Raw genomic sequence first — 19,955 nt, forward strand, 5'->3', positions numbered from 1 at the left:
TTCACAGGAAAAAGGATATTTTTATATATACATACATATATATATATCTTATGTAACATAAGGAGATAACATAAGATATAAAGGATATCTATATCTATAACTTTCTGTGTAGATTATTTAGCCTCTTATATTTCCTTATTCTGATTTCTGTTTTTTAACACATTTTGCCATTTTCCCCTTTACTCATCATTGTTTTGAAGTCATCAAATATTAAATAACAATAGCTAACATGTATGTAGTACTTTAAGGTTTGCAAAGCACTTTACAAATTTTTCTTCAAAACAACCCTGAAAAATAAGTGCTATTATTATTCCTATTTTATAGATGATGACACTGAGGCAGACAGAGGTTAAATGACTTCCCTAGGGTCACACAGTTAGTAGGTATCTGAGGCTGGATTTAAACTTGAGTCTTCTTGACTCCAGGTACAGTGCTCACTTTCTCCACTGCCCCACCATATGCCTCTAAGTAGAGTAGTAAAGTATATGTTGATTTTATTTGGAAGGTCTTATCAAAGTTTTCACATAATTTATCTACTTTGTTATCCTCTACAATAGATGTTAGAATGCAGGCTACCTTTATGGGCATGGTCTTTTTACCTCTGCAAGAAGCCCGGAATCTGAGAGCTGAAAGGGACCTCAACAGTGATCTAGTCCAACAAATGTCCCCAAGGGATCTCCACCATAAATAGTCATCTTGCCTCTGCTTAAGGATTTCCAAGGAGCAGGAGCCCACCATTTTTCCATTCCACTTCTGAACAGCTCTAACGGCTTAGGAAGTTTTTGTAGGCATCAAGCCTAAATTCATCTCTTTACCATATCCACCCATTACTCCTGATTGTGTCCTCTGAGGTCAAAGTCTAATTCCTCCCTCATTTGACAGCCCTTCACATACTTGAGGGCAGCTATCATACTCCTCCTACCTTAAGTCTTCTCTTCTCCAGGATGAGTATGCCTAATTCCTTCAACTGAGTCTCAGATGTCCTGGAACCAAAGCCCTTCACCTTCCAGTTTATCCTCTATTGTATATTGTCCAGTTGATCAATATTCTTCTTTCTTTAACCATAGTGTCCAGAAATGAACACAGTACTCTACATGAGGTCTGATGAAGGTAGAGTAGAACCATCTCCTCTTGATAATGTTAACTCTTTTTTTTTGGAGGGGGTGGGAAAGGAAACAAGAATTTATTAAGCACCTGCTATGTTCCAGACACAGTCCTAAATACATTATTAATATTATATCATTTTATTTTGGCTGCCACAACATATTGCTAATATTGAGATTGCAGTCCACTAAAACCCCAAGATATTTTTTTCAGAATAAATCCTACTGATCCATGCTTTCCCCATCTTATACTTGTGAAGCTGATTTTTGTGCCCAATATTTATCCCAATTGAATTTCATCTTATTTGCTTTGGCACAATATTCTAGCTCATCAAAATCCTTTTGAATCCTAACCCTCTCTTCCAGCCTATTAGCTACCTCTCTCAGTTTTGTGTCATCATCTGTGTACCATCTATACCTTTATCCAAGACATTGATAAAAATCTTAAAAAGTCCAAGAGCAGTAAAAGATTTATGGAGTACTACATGACAACCAAATAGCTCAGGGAATGATGGAGGGAGTTGTTTCCTTTGGATACAAAATGACATAAATTCCACTAATTCCTTTATTTGCATCTTCAAGGAGGACCTGAGAGTTTCCATTTGGCTAAAATATCCATTTATATTCAGGTTTCATTTTTAATGAGAATGTCAGTATGGAAATGATTCTGTTCATCTACTCATTCATTGACTTGTTCGGCAAGGATCTCACATTTAGAATGTCAATAAATGTTTTTAAATGGATGAAAAGTCTATGTGATTCTTAATACCATCTGCCACCTTTCCTGCTACTCTGCCTCTGTCAGTTTTCAACCTGAAGTATGCATAGGACTGGGGGATAGTTTATAATTTTCTTTTTTGTGAGTTGCCATCACTGAAAAAAAATCATCACCTAGTATCTAACCTACTTATGAAGAGTCTTTCTATACTTCCGTAGGCTATTCCTCAGGTAGCTGACATTCTGGAAACAGTATTCTATGTTTCTTTTCAGCGTGGTTGATCAAGCCAGAGTTTTCTGCTCCAATGATACAGTCTTCAAGAACCCAAGTCACCTCCATCCCATGACTAGGCATGAAAGTATGATTTTTAGGGACACTATTGGGATGGGGAGGGAAAGAGACAGAATATCTAGACTCCTGATTTCATCATAGTGAAATCAGATGAGTTTCTTCCATCAATGTACAACAGCAATTCACTATCACTTATAATTAAAAGATCTCCCCAGGGAATTGAGAAGTGAGGTGATTTGGCCATGGTGACATAGCTACCATGCATGAGACACGGGACTAGAAAAATAGTTCTATCTATTACACTGTGCATCCTCTATACTGTGTAATCTATAAAATCTTGGGTATGCTACTATTCTATAAATTAGACTTTTCATACATTCCTACTGGCCTTTCCTACAGTTAGTACAAACTACATTACTAGGCCTGAGCATATGGTGACTGAGGGTGTGTCAGATTCACTGCTATCCCTTAAATGCCTGACAACCACAGGAATGAATGGGATAGAAAACGACTAGAATCTTGCAATGACCTAATACTAAAAATATGTGTTATTGGGGAGCTGATAGATCATTTTTTACCTCAAATGTTATAAATCTCTTTGGGAAAAAAAACTTTTCCTTCTATGAAATGGCTTAAATAATATTCATGTTTATCCATCAAATAAAAACCCACTTAACATATTCTTCCTGGAAAAACACTCAGGCTTAGCTCTTTGGGGTTGACTTCATTTTAATGAAGTGATGTGTATAAATGGACATAGAATTCTTGTAGGCTTACACAGATTTTGAATTGGATTTTAGCCATGAATGTGTACTGCATCTATCGCTCTTTAACATAAGTACTTGGGAATATGAAACCTGCCTCAAAATAATGGGAAAATAATGAGACTACAAGCCACCAAACATCAGCTACAACCAATCTCTCAAAACTTGAATGAATGTCTCTGTTCTAATGGCATTCTGTATGTTGCTAAGAGTTTGTCTCTTTCTACTCAGTAGATGGCCTTCCCCAATCTTCTAGATGTTTTTTTTCCTCCTGTGAATATGGTTCCAAGTGCTATTAAAATTTAAAATGGAAAAACCAGCACTTATTTATTATAATGAATTGCTAACATACTGTTCATTGCACATAGTAGAAGCTTAATCAATGTTTGTTGAATGAATGACTCATTTATGGATGCCTACCTACTCTCAGATTAAGTACCTACATCTACAGTAACCTGATGAGCCCTAACCTAATAGGAATTAGGTCTGCCCTCTTATGTTCATTGTTTTCCTCTCATAAAATTTCTAATTTTTTTAAGAATAATATAATATCAAAGCTAGGTCAGCAAGGTGGCACGGTGGGTAGAATGCTAGGCCTGAAGTCAGGAAGACTTATCTTCCTGAGTTCAAATTTGGCTTCAGACACTTACTAGCTGTAAGACCCTAAGCAGGTCACTTAACCCAGTTTGCCTCAGTTTCCTCATCTATAAAATGAGCTGGAGAAGTAAATGACAAACCACTCCAGTATCTTTGCCAAGAAAACCCCAAGTGGGGTCACAAAGAGTCAGAGATGACTAAAACAACTGAACAATAAACTGGAAGGAAACTTACTATTCTATCCCCTCACCCTTTGGTTTACAGGTTAGAAAACTGAAGCATAAAGTTTTCAGTGACTTACCCAAGGTAACATAGTCAGTGTTTGAACCAAAATGGTAACCCCAGGTGTTTCCATTGTTGTATCCAAGTTCACTAAGACTATTTTCGTTGTAGATTTGAATATAAACAAAAACTAAATATTCATTCCATTTAGATAGATCACTCATTCAGTTATCACTTAGTATGTGAGTATCTGAGAAGGAAGAATGAGAGCAATTCAAAACCAGTTGCAAGATCAATATATTTGGAAAGAGAATCAGAATTCAATGATTTCCCTGAAACCAAAACTATGATTTTAAATATATGAAAAAAGTTTAATAAATTATTTGTATGATTTGTGCCCTGCCTTCTTCCTTTAAAAAAACAAGGATTTGAGGAGCAGAAATTCATTAGTTAAAACAGAAAGCTTGTTGTGATCTTTCTGAATTCATGTTTGATTTTATCATAGTTTCCCTTAGAAAGTCTAATAGAACTAACACATAATTGAGATAACAGAATTGCCATCTACCAACCTTGGGCTGTTGCCAAAGGAAAATTACTACACAAACCCAAAAGTATTAGATAAATGTGAACTATTATTACAGTTCTCCTTTAGAACCAACCAGAGAAGAACAGGAGTAAGGGATTAAAAGACATATAAATATTATCTGAGGGAATCAAGAGACTGCTTTAAGCACAGAGAAGAGACATTACAATAAATCGGTGAAGCCTCACTTTTTAAAATGTGACTTTAAGTTTGACTGTTTTTAATACAGCCCATGATCTATGATAAATTCTTCAAGGGTAGCTATGTAAAGTAAGAAACACAATCCTGTACACGTAATTATTATCCATTATAAGATTAATGAGAAAATAAAGAGGTACCCCTTGATTCATGGAGTGTTCCAATAAAATAACAGGAAGAAAGCAGCTTAAAAGGAGCATAGAAGGTTTTAAGTGAAGGTTATTTTAAATTTTTTATATAAGTTGAGCAGTAGCTTATGTATTTCTGGTGACAGCAACCCAATCAATCCTCTTCTATAGCTCCATATGACAATAAATCTTCTTCTCATTTTGCTGGATCTGAAATCTACTGGCAAATAGATCCGTTCTACCCAGTATTAAATTTTAATTTAGTTTAATCAAGGTCAGCTGTAGCTTAGTTAATGGGGAAGAGAATCATATAGAGGCAGAAAGCATAGATTCCAGCTCAGGCTCCACTGGTTCCTATACATATAATACTTTCAATATTTACTTACATGAAAAAAAAAATGATGCACTTCCTAACTCCGAGAGTTGTGAGAAAAAAAATTGTGAAAACTATAAAATACTATACAAATGTGAGCTATTGTTATTGTGTCTTATAAGAGTCTGTATAGTTTTAAAATCACAGTTAGCATTACTATGCCTACTGTCCTAACTGGTTTATTCTTCAGTTGTTATTGAATCGATTTTAAGTCACGACGCCATTTGAGGTTTTCTTGGCAAAGATACTGGAGTGCTTTGCCATTTCTGTCTCCAGTTCATTTTACAGGTAAGGAAACTGAGGCAAACAGGATTAAGTGACTTGCCCAAGGTCACACAGCTAATAAGTGTCTGAGGTCAAATTTGAACTCAGGTCCTCCAGACTCCAGACCCAACACTCTATCTACTGCACCACTTCCTACTTATCTTAAAAGATGGGATGTGGAAGGAGACAAAGCACAAGATTTGGACTCAGTATATCTGGGTTCATCATTGACTATCTCTTTGATCTTTTGCAAAGCGAAAGAAAGCAAGGATGCAATAAACGAGCACTTATTAAGTGCCTTCTATGTTTGAGGCCCTCCTTTTGAGCTTGTAGTCCACTAAAACCCCCAGATCTTTCTTCCCCCAAATGCTAGCTGACTCCTAGCTAGCCATGTCTTCCTTCTCCTGTACTTGAGCCTGACTTTTTAAGCCCAAATATAATACTTTATATTTAGCCATTTTTCTTTTTTTCCAAATGTTTCACTAAAATCTAAGTAAGCTATACTGACATTATTCCCCTGACCTGCCAGTTTAATAATTTATGTGCAGAAAAATGGAAATGAGATTTATCAGGAATAACCTGTTGAATGGGTTAGGTAATACGTTGGGTAGAACTCTGGACTTGGAGTCAGAAAAGGCACGAGTTTAAGACCCATCTCAGACATTTATTTACCAAATAGCTGTTTGATCGCGGCCAAGTTACAGCCTCTGCCACAATTTCCTCATCTGTAAAATAGGAATGATAATAGTATTTACCTCCCAAGGTTGTTGTGAGGATAATATAAGATCATCTTTGTAAAGTGTTTAACACGATGCTTGGCACATAGGAGGCACTTAATAAATGCTTGTTTCTTTCCTTCCTTCTTCCTTCTTTTCTTCACAGAATTATGAGGATCAAATGAAATAATATATGTAAAGCATTTTGTAAGCCTTAAAGTGTTACATTAATACTAGATATTGTCATTAATGTTATTATTGATGAAGCAAAGCCAGCTCTTTGCAATCACTGCTTACTTTTCTTGAGGTTTATCGTATATTTGCAATTGCTCAGAATCATGAAACTTAGAGCAAAAAGGGACCTTCAAAAGCAGTAAACTGAGGCTCGAGGTGGTAAAGTGACTGGCCAAAGTTACAAGGCTATTTATAAAACGAGAGAACTGGTGCTCGAACCCAAGTTTCTTCATTTCTAGTACAGTGCTCTTCTCACCACCCTGGGATTGTCCTAAGTGCTTTTGACAAGTACTCTGAGAAATATCATTCAAATAGCAATGTATCCCACATGTTTCTTTTTTAAAATCACAAGAATGTCATCAGATCAGTGGCATGCTTTGGGAGGGTAGACCCAAGTTCTTTGCTATCTTCACAGACCAGCTGTTGCTGAAACCATTTTAATTAGAAGCCTCCAAACATTTAAAGAAAAGGAAAGAGTTCTATGGATAATGAAGATCTTTTTCTTGAACTGTTGAAAATCAGAAAAAAAGAATGGAAAACGGCAGAACATTCATTTGTTTTTGAAGGCTAAGGCTAAGAGTGGGAAAGAAATCCAGCATGAATGAAATCATGCACTTCAAATAATCCGTTCAATTTCCCTTCAACTGAATTTTTTAGCATCATAGAATGTCAGAATTGGAAGGGACCTCAGTGATCATCCAATACAATCCCTTTATTTTACAGATGAGGAAACAGAGGCCCAGAGAGGAAGAGACTAGTCCCTGCTAGTCAGGAGTAAAGTTGAGAAGCAAACCTAAGATCTCCTTGAAGCCCTGTGTATAGTCCTTCAAAGCTTTTGCTCAATTATCCTTATTTTAACCAACTGATAAATATGCTTGACATTTTTAGGGTCCAAAAGGGAAGAAAGGAGCGCCTGGTCCATCTGGGAAACATGGGGTTCCTGTAAGTAGCAAGTGTCTCTCATTGCTCTCTTGTTTCTTTTCTTTTTCTTTTTGTTTTCCTTTAGGCAATTGGGGTTAAGTGACTTGCCCAGGGTCACACAGCTAGTTAAGTGTCAAGTGTTTGATCTGAGGCTGGATTTGAACTCAGGTCCTCCTGACTTCATGGCCGATACTTTATCCACTACGCCACCTAGCTGCCCCTGCTCTCTTGTTTCCAAATAAAGTTGATAACTTCAGAATAACAGAAAAGTTTAATGACAACTATAACAATCCCTTATATAATTATACTGTGGGAAAAGTCTGAGGTCAAAATCCAGAAGGGTCAATCAATGACCTCCTAGCCTGGAAAGATGGTCTCCTCTTTGAAAATAGAGGTTTGGCCTTTGAACCCAAGGACCAGAATCCCAAGGACTCAACTGTCACCTGAAGATTAACTCACTTTAGAACTATGTGATAAACTAGAGGAGATCCATTGACCAAATGACAGAAAGCCTATAGGAAGCATCCTTTGGAGCTGAACAAGGACCAGGGCTGGGGAAGGAAGCAACATTCTAAGGAGCAATACAGCAAAGAGCAGGATGACTGGTTTTTAAATAAAACTTTTTTTATAAGTGCATATATTTTATATGTTAGAAAATTTTCCTCTCTAGCACATGCCCATTTGTTTTATATTAAATCATCTTGTGTGTTTGCACAGTAAAGGAAATAACACTCAAGGGCACAGATTTTGAACCTTGCCTAGGGTACACAAGTGCTTTGTCCTTATTCTGCCTGCAGAGCAGAGAACTTAGAACTATGGCCAGGTTAGGGGAGGGACTGAGGTAGGGGCAAGGAGTCAAGACCAGAGATTTCTTCATGGTACTAAATAACAAAAGTGTCTAGTAATAACATGCTGGAGACACAAGATGGATTTTGAATTTAAGGTCTCAACTTCTTGTTTCCCCAGAAAATAAGACAAAGTGGGCTAGGACATAAATTCCTTCCATTTTCTAATCTTCTCTCACAAGGCAAAGATGATTTTCACATTAACCACCAATAACCTCAGCTGGCTAAACAGATGTGTATTGCCTGGCTCAGTAAAGACTTCCTACCCATCTACCTTAGCCAAAGGCTAGATGTAGCCATAGATTGTCCCTTGAAAGGATTTGTAGGATAGTATTTAAGCAAAAAAAAAAAATAAACTTAGATCCAAAACACATAGGCTATATTAGATAGAACTACAGAGAGATACTGACATTGATAGGCCATTTCTTAGTCTTTTAATATGTCTGATCCAAAAGGACAATGAGAAAAAGTCCTGATTTCTAATTTCTGAGGATTATAGGAACGTCACCACAAGGAATCATTTCTGAAGATGAAGAATTCAGTCCAGTTCAGCAAGTATTTCTGAAGTACTGTGCTAGATGCTGAAGATATAAAGATAAAAATGCCATAGTCCCTAATCTCAAAGAGTTTCCATTACTTTGGAATAGTGGGCAGGAGGGTGAGAGTCCAATATGTACATAGATACATATGATATAAGGATATGGTGAAGGGGGAAGGAATACAAAGAAAAGATCCCAAAGAGGTCTAAGAAAAATTGAGGAAGGAAAGAATGCTTTCAACTGAAAGAACCAGGGAAGCTTTCACCAAAGAGAAAGATCCTGAAGATTGGAGATAAAAGATTTTTCTAGGAATGGGGGAAGAAAGCTTCTTGACAGATGTCCTGGCTCAGCTGTAACATGGAGCCATTATGTTCTCCTTGGGAAATTTAAACATAGACTTGGGACAAGTGGAATTATCAGGCAAATAGTATCAAAACTGAAAGAGTTAAATAAACACTGATAATTGGCATAACATTTCTTGGTTAGGAAAACCTTATGACAGAAACTTGAACTTTTGGATTCATTCCACAATTTTCCAATTTGTTACTAGCTTTCTGGGATTGTTTGGGATTTGTCATGGAACAGATCCACTCAAATAGACTCCACTTATTGATGAATATAGAATTGGGCATCTAGTCATCTGTATTGTGTATATGTATGTAACCTGTGTAATTATTTGATTTGTCAAGGGACTCATGGGCCCACCAGGACAAAAAGGTGAGCCAGGATACCATGGAGCAGAAGGCATCCTTGGAAGCTCTGGAAAAGTTGGGCTACCGGGAAGACCAGGACTTCCTGTGAGTCACTTAACTATCACTTTGTCTTTTTAAAAAAATATATTATTAAAACTTATGTACAAAGGCTCCATTTCTAAAACATGAACATATTATCTATATTTCTTTGCTTTGGCACTATCTCAGATTAAACCAATCAATCTTTTAATAGTTATTTCTGGACATCTGTCTGGGGTGATGTCAAGTTAATTTCTAAAGAAGGTCAGAGAGAACATTATCCTGGATATACTACTATATAATACCATTACACAGAGTTCCCCTACCCCCCCCATGTAAATAATTTAAGCCATTTGGTACATATAAAAATTTCAGTCAGAATGCTAAAATAACAAATTAAGGGGCAACTCAACCTGGCAGTGTTGGGCTTTATCTACTTGGACTATTTATGGAACACTTTGGTTTGGGGCAAAAATTCAAAATGAGTTCTGCCAAAAATCATTTTCCTTTAATTTTCATAGTTTTGGTACTGTTCAAGGACTGTGCAAAGATTTCCTCAGTGTTCATTCAATTTTGGTGTAATAACATAGCTTCCTTCTTTCTTCCCAACATTTTCCTTTCTGTATTCCAACTAATATAACATTTCATGTACATTTGTTTTTAGCAAAAAACCAATAATCATACCATTTCCATAAGCTTTCTGGTTTTGTTCTACTTCCCTGTTAATTGCTAAAAATTTTCCTGATGAGTATGCGAATTGTTACTCTGGTTAACTCTTCTTAGTTTGTGGTTCAATGTCAACTAGAAGGAAGGCTTCCAGTGGCATGCCCTGGGAATCTGTCCTTGGCTCTTAATTGTACATTTTTATCAGTGGCTTGGACAAAGGTATAAAAGGCATGCTTTTCTTATTTTTGCAGCATAAATTTCACAGATAATGCAAAACTTGGAGGGATAGCAAATAGATTGGATTCAGAGTTCTTAGCAGGTTAGAATGATAGACCAAAGGTAGTAATATGAAATTAGATTAAGGTACATGTAAAGTCCTACACCTGAATCTAAATTTAAAAAATTTTAAATCAGCTTAGCAAATACAAGATGGGGCAGGGCATAGAGCAGTACAGCTGTGGAATAGTTTAAAAGATCTGAAAATTTTGGTGGCCTACAAACTCAGGTGAGTCAATATGTGATATGGCAGCCAAAAAAAAAAACTGATATCATTCTAGTCTGTATCAAGAGAGACATCACATCTAGAACACAGGAGAGGATACTTCTGCTGTTCTAGAGTATTATACCCAGTTCTTGGAATAATATTTTTCGACAGACATTAATAATCTTGTGAGCATATGGAGGAAGGTTAACAAGATACTATGTCATATAGGGATCCATTGAAAAAAATAGGAATGTTTACCCTGGAGAAGGGAAAACTTGATGTGGCAGGGGGGAGGGGCAGGGAGGGAAGGAGTTGGCAGAGGATGCCATGATAATTCTCTTCAATTATTTGAAGGTCTATCAAGTAAGAGAAGGATTAGACTTTTTCTGTTTGGACACATAGAGCAAACTAAGAACAATGATTGGAAATTGAAGAGAGGAATGTTTTAATTAAATGTAAGGAAAAACCTTCAAACAATTAGAGCTATCAAAAAGTATGATGAAATGATTTGGGGAGGTAGGACTCTTCCCACTTCAGATCTTCAAACAGAGACTGGATATCCATTCCTTGGGGAAATTAACAAGGGACATCTCTGTATAGATATAGGAAGACCTACATGGCCTCTCAGGTCCTTTCCAACTATGAGATTTTGCGCTCTATTCTGAATATCAAAAAGATGGTTCTTTGTTATTTTAGTCAGGAAGTCAGCAAATCTATCGGGTACCTAAAATTGCCCAAAACTTCTAGAACTAACCTCAAACCCTAAAGGAATTTCCCTTTTTTCCCTGCGTTGAATTACTTAATTTGCCCAAGGAAGGGGGTCCAAATAATTGGAATATTCTAGATGTAAATGCTCCAGAATCAGATTCTAATACGGGCCCCATTCTAATAGTTTTTACTAGTCGTCATATAGTTTTCAACCTCTTTACAATCCATATGTGGGAAATTGCTTCTGTCTATAAATAATATTAATATTATTTTAAAGACTTCGACTCGAAATATTACACACATAGGGAGATGCAACTGACGTGACAGACATACTAAAACACCTCAATAACTTGTCTTCAGGTCCCATGCAGTTGGGCCACATTAGAATGAAACCATCTTTAAACATGGTTGGTTGGGCATTTCTTGTAATAAGTCCCTTTGAATAGGAACCAAAATGGACCCAGACTATATACTCAATTATAAGCTCAATTATGTATGGTGGGTTATCTTAAAGTGAGGCCATTTACTTGCGTATTGTTATGTTTAGGCTTCTATAGTTTCTTTTATATGGTTTGGATGAGTGAAGTAAGGGAAATGCCAGTCTTCCCAGAATCATTGTGTTTGCTTATTGTCAGACAAGTAGGGAAATGGTTCACGTAGTTGGTGAATGTTATAATGTACATGAAACTGAATGGGGAATTATAAATATTAGCAATAGCAAATAAATACATTTCTTTACCAGAAATAGGAAATGGTACATATTCCAACTGGGATACAGATAGTACATTCCAGATATGCACAATAGAAACCAGCATGGTGTATTTACATGCATTTTATGTGCTGAAGAAGAATTTCAGCTATTTGGTATATGGGATACTCATCAGAACATTGGCTACACATCAGGGTAGTAAATTACTTACCGCATTAGGTCATTCAAAAGTTCAATGTGACAAACAGTTTCTTCTTGGCCGTAGATGATACCTAGAGGCTCCCACAAGAAGGATCAAAAATTTCTAAGTAAAGAGAACATTGAGTTGGCTTATGAAATCTAAAACATTTGTTCTTGCATAAAAGCAGCCATGTGGCAACTCATTGTCAGATGCTGGCTCCTGGCAGGATCCATCACCAGAACTGCCCTAAATACCCTGGATCCATCCTCAGCAACCCAGCAGTTTATAAAAGGGAGATAATCAGACAGTTATTTGTGGCTCAGAGAAAAATATTCAGGAAGGTGCTGAAATAAATGGTATTTAGGAGATCGGGGCACTTCTGGAACCACATCAAAGCTGGAAGGTCACTCTTTGGTTGGCTCTGTTGAGGAAAGCAAATCAAACTTCTTGAGCTAAGCCCAGAACAGACTACAATGTTAACAAACCTGAGAATAGACACTTAAGTCCACCTGTATCCTCAGTCACCACATAATATCGCTAGGACTAAGGAGACAGGACACAGAGGAACTCATCACAATGCCTTATGAGAAAGCCTTATTGTGTATCAGAACCAATCTCAGCTGCTTCACGTGGCAATATCATCCTACAGTGAAGAATCACTTAACCCTCATCCTGATTCCGACCTGTTGTGAAGAGAGAAAAGATGGCAACGCATCCCTTATTGTCCTGCATTTTGCTTCGTTCTGCTTCTAATTAAGTCACCTTGGCATCCACCTGACAGAGAGAAGTCTGGCCTTATAGTCAGTGGAAGGTTTGGGTTCAAATTCTATTTCAGACCCATACTGGCTATATGATCATCGCAAAGTCACTTAAGGCTATCTCTGTCAGAAAGTCAGCTGCCATGCTAAAAATATATGAAAGTACCATAGACTAGAGTCAGCTCTTTCACCCTAGAGGGGACCTTAAAGATTCTATTTTCCAACATCCTTGTTTTATAGAAGAGGAAATTGAGAGTTGAAGTGCCTTGATCAAAGTCAAAGAAGTAATGAGTAGCAATGCCAACATTCAAACCCAGTTCCTATGCTCCAAGGCTACCATACCACACTGCTCTTCTGGTATGTAATTCTCTGCCAGTCTATTAAGGACACCATGTAGAAATTTTCACAAACCACAGGTACTTCAACTTATCCCACACAGAAGTAGATAAGATCTTAAAAGTTGTTTTAAGAATTTTAATTCTTACAAACCAACTAGTATTTCCCCATTGGCTTACAATAATCATTTGTTCAACATTACCTGAATAAATTTTGAAGGCAATGCACTGTGTCATTTCAGGGATGCCGAAGCTGACTGATCTTTCTCTGGCAGTAACTCCTAAAACAACTCTCAATTTCTTTGCGCATCATCTAGGCAATGAGTTATATATATAGATATAGATATAGATATATATAGATATAGATATAGATATAGATATAGATAGATATAGATATATATAGATATAGATATATAAAACCTAGAAATATTTAAATTTGGGAGAAGCTGCTATTGAAAGGAATCTTGGAAATAAATGCCTTTGTAACAGGAAAAATCGATAGTAACTTATCTGATTTTTTTCACCGAAAAGACAAATTGAACATCAGACTTATGTTGGCTCAAACCTGTGACTGACAGCAAGAAACATTCCGTTCCTCAACTATTCCTTAGCCCTACTACTGACCACTAGTCATTTGTTTTCTTACATGACAAATTCTGGGCAATATATCCCTTTACAGATGCTTTGAACAATAACTTCATTGACTTTAGTAAAGAAAGAGCCTGAAATGACTCACTATAAAATGTATATTTGTACTGACCTACTTATGGGAGCTCTAAGCTGACCCTTGTCTGGAATGTTTATTAATGAGTAATTAACTCTCAGGTCATGCATCTCCTGCTACTGTTAATATTTTTATATAGCCAGTTGGATTAACTTTACACTCAGGATTAGTAATACATTGAGTTGCTCTGAATACTGATGTGTTTGCACCCAGCACAACAAAAGATTCATGAAATGTTTTCTTGGGGAGTTTGGTCTGAACCCAATCCCTAAATGAGGTGTTGATCTTTGTGAATAGAGAATTATTTTTTCTATAGATGGCTGTCTTTATACAACAAAGTACATTAAGTACAATAAGGTACAAGTTTTAAGATCAAATGAGATAGTAATCATAAAAGACATAGCATAGTGCCTGACACATAGTAAGCACTATTTAAATGTTAGCTATTATTACTAATAATATTAATTATTATAAATTAATAATGTTAATCATTGTGATATTAATAATATTATTAAGCATAAAACTACAGTAAGATTTTTGGGGAAAAAAACCCTGTATTTGGGCCTGAAAGGGCATTTAAAAATTACTCTGTAGCCCAATTGGAATTAGGTAGCTAAACAAGACTTTAAAGAAAGTTGATTTACTTAGAATAATATCCTGAAACTTCTAAGGTAAAGAAAGTCCAGATAAATAGGAGTTTAAACAAAGTCTATGTCTGAAACCAAGTTCCCTGGAATACATGTGGCTGGGTAAGGGCACTGTTCCATTAGTTCATTTTTTAAAGCATGGTACCACAGTGTTTCTTGGCTTACCTTTAAACACCCTGCTGAGTTTTTCCACTGAGAAAAATATTTATTCTGGGGTTTCTAACCTTATGCAACTGCTTGATTTTCCTAAACAATGTTCTGCCCGTTTTTGATGAAGCCAACAAAGTTAAAGCATCCCTGGCATGATCACCTTGTTATTTTAATCTTTTTACAACATCAGATGAATGCAACTGAAGGATAACATTGAGTAGGATCGCCATTGCCTGGTGTGTATTTCCTTCCTCACAAGTGAATGTTTTAAGTCTGAGCCATCAACTTAGCACATCTGTAGTAAATGAGTCTACCATGCTGTTTTCATTGAGCTGGACTCCCTTTTCACATGCGTACCATCTCAATCATTAATGAAAAGGAAAACAACATTTCCCTGCAAAAGATCATAAATCCATTCATCATCCAAAATGAAGGCTCACCACTTTTTTTATTGCTATGAATAATAAAACGTTTTTTGTTGAGGAGAGGAAAGTTAACTCTTCGGGCTAAGTTAAGAACCCTTTTTGCAGACTAAGAACTTAAGCATTGTCCAGGATGTGATGTTCATCCAAAAAGAGACACTAAAAATGTTGAGGTTCTCATTTGGGGTTTGCTTCCACCATGAGTAAAAAAAGACAGCCTCAGCCTATTCAAAGCTGGCACCCTGTGAGCAGAAAACAGCAGGACCACCATGTAAGCCCACATTGTGAACACAAGAAACCCTGCATCCCAGCTGGATTGTGTGTATCCTCTGGCCAATGAGCTGGAATCAAGCTATGGCAACTTTTATTTGCATGTAGTTTTTATTTGTAATTTAGCCTTTTTCTTAGGAGAAAATTTGGAAATGAAACATATTTACTTTGGCAAAATGTGTGTTACATAAATTTAGTCAACTCTTGATTATCCAGGGGCTTATTAACTGGTTATGGATAATCCAGACTTTTTTAATCCATTTGCCTCCTTTAGTTTATGTTTTGGCTAGTTCCCTGTTCATTAGAACTTCTTTCAGAGAAAAATAGCCTCAAATCCATCAATCTGTCTACCGAGTGGGATGAAAAATTTGGCTAGGGAGGAAGATAAAAGTATTGGCTGAAATGGTAGTTTAGTTTTACCCGTGGTTTTCAAGGACTAATGTTGCCCCTTTTCCCAATTAAACATGAATTATTATATGAATGGCAGTGAATAACTTCTCTGTTTCCACTGAAAATAGGGAAAGTGGAAATGAAAAATATGGAAATGGGAGTGAAACATCAAGAAAAAATACCTAACTTTAAAATCGTGCTATTTTCATTAATAAGTAAGGTTGTGGGAATTGCAATATCTGGTGAACCAAATATATATATTTGCTCTAGGAGGTTAAGGAAACTGAATTATAATTCCTGTTCTGTTGTTAGTGGCATGACCTTAATCAACATATTTAATAATGATGGCATTTTAATCGATATCACCTTATCAACTACTCACAAGGTCCGAGCTATACGGAAGAAAAAGCTTTCAAAATATGGAGATTTCATGAAGGAGCTCAAAAATCATATGGGAACAGGAAGAGGCAATATACCATCCCTATTGCCCTGTCTGCTAGTAGAGTTGCACCAAAGCTGGTTTCCCAAAGCCTATGGAGGATGGAAATCGATCTTAACTCTTTTGATTCAACTATCAAAAGCAGTTATTTTCATCCCATGTATGCAATAACCTGTAGAAAATTAACAACCTATAAAAAAAGACTGAAACAACAACTTGTCCCAATACCTTTCCTATCTGAACTCGAGTGAAAAGAGAAGAACAAGATAATGATGATGTTGATAACAAAAATAATAATCCCTTCAAAGTCCAATCCGCCATCCATATTGTAAAAGAAAGATAACGTCAAAATTGAAGAATGCCAGCCATGACTACTATGACCGTGAATACTATGGTTGTGGCCTTAGACTACTAAGGTAATTGTAAAGGACCTGACTTGATGTCTGAAATGTCAGTCGATTGGGCTATTAAGATACCACTAGTTGGGTGAGCATCCCAGCCGGTGATTTGTAACTACTCCTAAGAATTTAAACAATAGATGTGAAGACATAGGGTTGTCTGGACCAGCTCAAAATTGTCATGATGATCAGCTTGACAGAGAGTACAGTAGAGTGAGTGGCACTCTGGTACAGAATGAATCAAAAATAGCAATCCTCTACCTGTTGGAATCCTTCTCTCAGATGTTGCTACCACTAAAGCAAAATTTAAAAAAAAACCACATGTTCATGAAATGGACTGAATGTTATTATTGTGTGCCAACACCATATCCTACAAATTAGAAACAGATCTTATGAGTTACAGACAAAGATTATCTTTAGGGAAAGGGCATGCAATTATGTTATCAGGTCGGTGTGAGCACTTCCTAACAATGAACAAATATGGGCTAGATGACCTCAAGGGATCACTGCTAATCTTGAGATTCTGTGATAACTAAGACCTGATTGTATCACATTTTGTCAATTTCCAAATCTTGCCTAGGAGCAAATTTCTCTGCGTAGTGTATAGGTTTCACACACTTTCGGGATGTATCCCTGTTGTTCCAATGAGAGAGAGAGACAAAGAGACAGACAAATATAGACAGAGACAGACAGAGAGACAGAGACAGAGACAGAGAGAGAAAACAGTTTCAATAGAGTAATAAAAAGTGACAGTGTTGCAATATTAGAGTTTACTAAGAATGGGTGAGAGGTTAGTCTTGTGGATTCTGGCACAGCTTGTTCGTGAGCAAATCCTCTTGGATGTTGACAGAACTGACAGGAAGCCTCTTGTTGCTTGCTACCTGGACATCCTGTCAAGGGATAGGCAGACTGGGTCAGCATTTCTACCTGCACCTTTCTTAAGGCACTAAGGTCTCATCCCAAAATTCCAGTGAAGGCTTGGGTTGATCTAAACAGGATTTGAGACATGCATTCTGCAGCATAAACTTTGACAATCAAGGATAGACTGCTCCCACAAAGCAATCCAAACAGACTTGTATGAAGCTGAGCTGCAAAGCAAAGTTGCTAGTGTCCCTCCCTTCTGCAAAAATAAGAAAATGCCCATTATTTTACACATAGAACTGGACACAGTTGCTCCAGCATTTTGTACTCACTCATGTCTCTTGACTTTATCCCTCAGACCACCTTCAAACACTCCACTCTTCATCCCCAATTCCAACTAATAACAAAGAACAGATTGTTAACCAACTACATCTTCCCGCATCTCTAGATCTCCCAGATCCAACTCTGCAGCATTATAATCCTAAAATATCCCCACCTGGACTCAGGAATGCTACTGGCCTTGATTTGGATATCTCTAGATAGGTTTCACTTGCAACATTCGGCTATTGGATATCTATGATCATTGGAAGAGGAAGGAAAGAAAGGGGAATTCCAAAAATATCACAACTGCTTTATTTACATAAAATGTTGCTTTGTAAATAAGAACCAAATATTTACACTCCCCCACATTTTTTCAAATCAGTCTGTTCCCAAAGGAGTTTACCTCCAGTAAAATAAATAAAATGAGCATTCTTTACTCCTTATCAGGTATAAATTTTGACTTGCCTAAGGTAAAGGAAGCAAAGGACCTCTTTTATGACTGACTGGTTCACAATATACTAAAATATATACTAAGAGTGCCCTGTACTATTGGTGAGAGACAGGGAATACCCTGTAGGCACTCCCTTCTAACACTGTAGCTCACGAGTACTCACCAATGCGCTTTTCATTAACAATTAGCCGCCAGATACAATTTGTTCATAGCAAAGACATTGATTTACCATGCGTTGTAAGTAGCTGTAAAACATCCCCTTGCATAAACCTGTGTACATTCTCCCACAAATGCACAGAGTATTTGTGGAAAGAATGGGGACAGTCTTAAAATATTAATGGTGATGTGAGAGACATATAGGGAGCACCAAGGCTCTGAGCTAGAGTGCTCCAAAGTCCTTTCTCTCTTCGTAGATTCTAGACACAGCTTCACCATGGGCATGGAAATCTCTACGGGGCATGTCACTCATCCAGGCTCCCCAGGGTCTGCTTTTCTTCACAACCTAACTTTTGATTACCAAAGTCTGCTCTCCTTCATGAGTTCACATACGGCTCCATCACAGATGCTGCTACTGAAAGCTACTTACTTCTTTGAGTGACTATATCTCTGTGTCTGTATCACTTGGTAGTATGTGTACTCCTGCTACATATGATGTCAAGTATATCTTCTTCAAAGTTATATGGCTAATGAGGGAGAGGGGGGAGAGAGAAACAGGGAAGGAGAGAGAAATTCCCTTGTTCCATCCTTGAAGTGGTCCTTTCCCCATGCAGCTCCTGGCATACACATTCATAAACTGCAGAATTTATCCAGGACTTTGTCTTTTAAAGTCCCGTGAAGGTGTATCTAATTTTTCTTGTCCAACAGTTTTTCCCTTTAATTCTATCAGAGAAAGATATTCATACTTCATAAAGGCGTCAATGGGTGATAACAAACACAAAATACTTATGGGAAAGAGTCCCAAGAAGACAATAACGTTTCAATGAACGTTTATTAAGTGGCTACAGTCGGCAAGACATTATGCTAAACACTGCTAGGGTGTTCATCGTAATAACTTGTTCTTGAGAAATGTTTGTTCTTTGTTGCGTATGACATTGTGTAAGTTTTGTTAGTACTTGGCAACTTCTCAATTTTCCCTCGTTAGTGAGAAACTAACTTTAGTAGCAAATGTTTTGGAACATTCATTGTGCTGAATGGTGATGATGATAGCAGACACACACACACACACACACACACACACACACACACGCACGCACACAGGGAGTGTTTAAGAGGGAGACCAAATACAGGAAGGGAATACACAAAAGTGAAAGAAATGTCAGCTTCAGAGGATAGATCATAAAGGAGAGGCCAAAAAGAAATAAACAAGGTATAAATATTAGAGATCAGGGTCTGAGCTTGGTGAAAAAAAAAGGAAGGGAATGGGAACAGACTACTTCAATTACGAAATACTGGAATTGATCAGATTCCTTCTTTCTACACCTCTTTCTTCTTAGCAAAGAGGGAAAGGGGTAATGATAGAAAAAAAGCATAAGACATGATGATAGATAAAAACACGCAATTAATAGCCCTTAGTGTGAATGTGAATGATATTAGCTTACCCATAAAATGAAGGGTAGTGAAATGAAGCAGAATGCAGAATTCAACAATGTGTTACATACAAGAAACACACATGAAACCTAATGGTCCACACAGCTAAAATAAGGGATTGGAGCACAATTTATTATGCCTCTAGAATGCTTCAGGGACATTTAAAAAAGCAGGGATAGCAATCATGACGTACCACAAGATAATGGCTAAAAAAAAAAAGACATAAT

At 37.0% G+C, this 19,955-nt stretch overlaps 1 protein-coding gene across 1 annotated transcript in view; it reads left to right on the plus strand.

Moving 5' to 3' along the window:
* COL24A1 (collagen type XXIV alpha 1 chain) overlaps positions 1-19,955 on the plus strand; it is a 369,727-nt gene that overhangs the window by 300,647 nt on the left and 49,125 nt on the right. Inside the window, exons 47-48 of the mRNA XM_027873950.1 lie at positions 7,080-7,133; positions 9,186-9,293. Of these exons, the coding sequence (XP_027729751.1) occupies positions 7,080-7,133; positions 9,186-9,293 (162 nt within the window). The remainder of the gene's footprint in view (positions 1-7,079; positions 7,134-9,185; positions 9,294-19,955) is intronic.

Source organism: Vombatus ursinus, unplaced genomic scaffold (assembly GCF_900497805.2).
Source record: "Vombatus ursinus unplaced genomic scaffold, bare-nosed wombat genome assembly UNPS02014803.1, whole genome shotgun sequence".
NCBI classification, from domain to species: Eukaryota; Metazoa; Chordata; class Mammalia; order Diprotodontia; family Vombatidae; genus Vombatus; species Vombatus ursinus.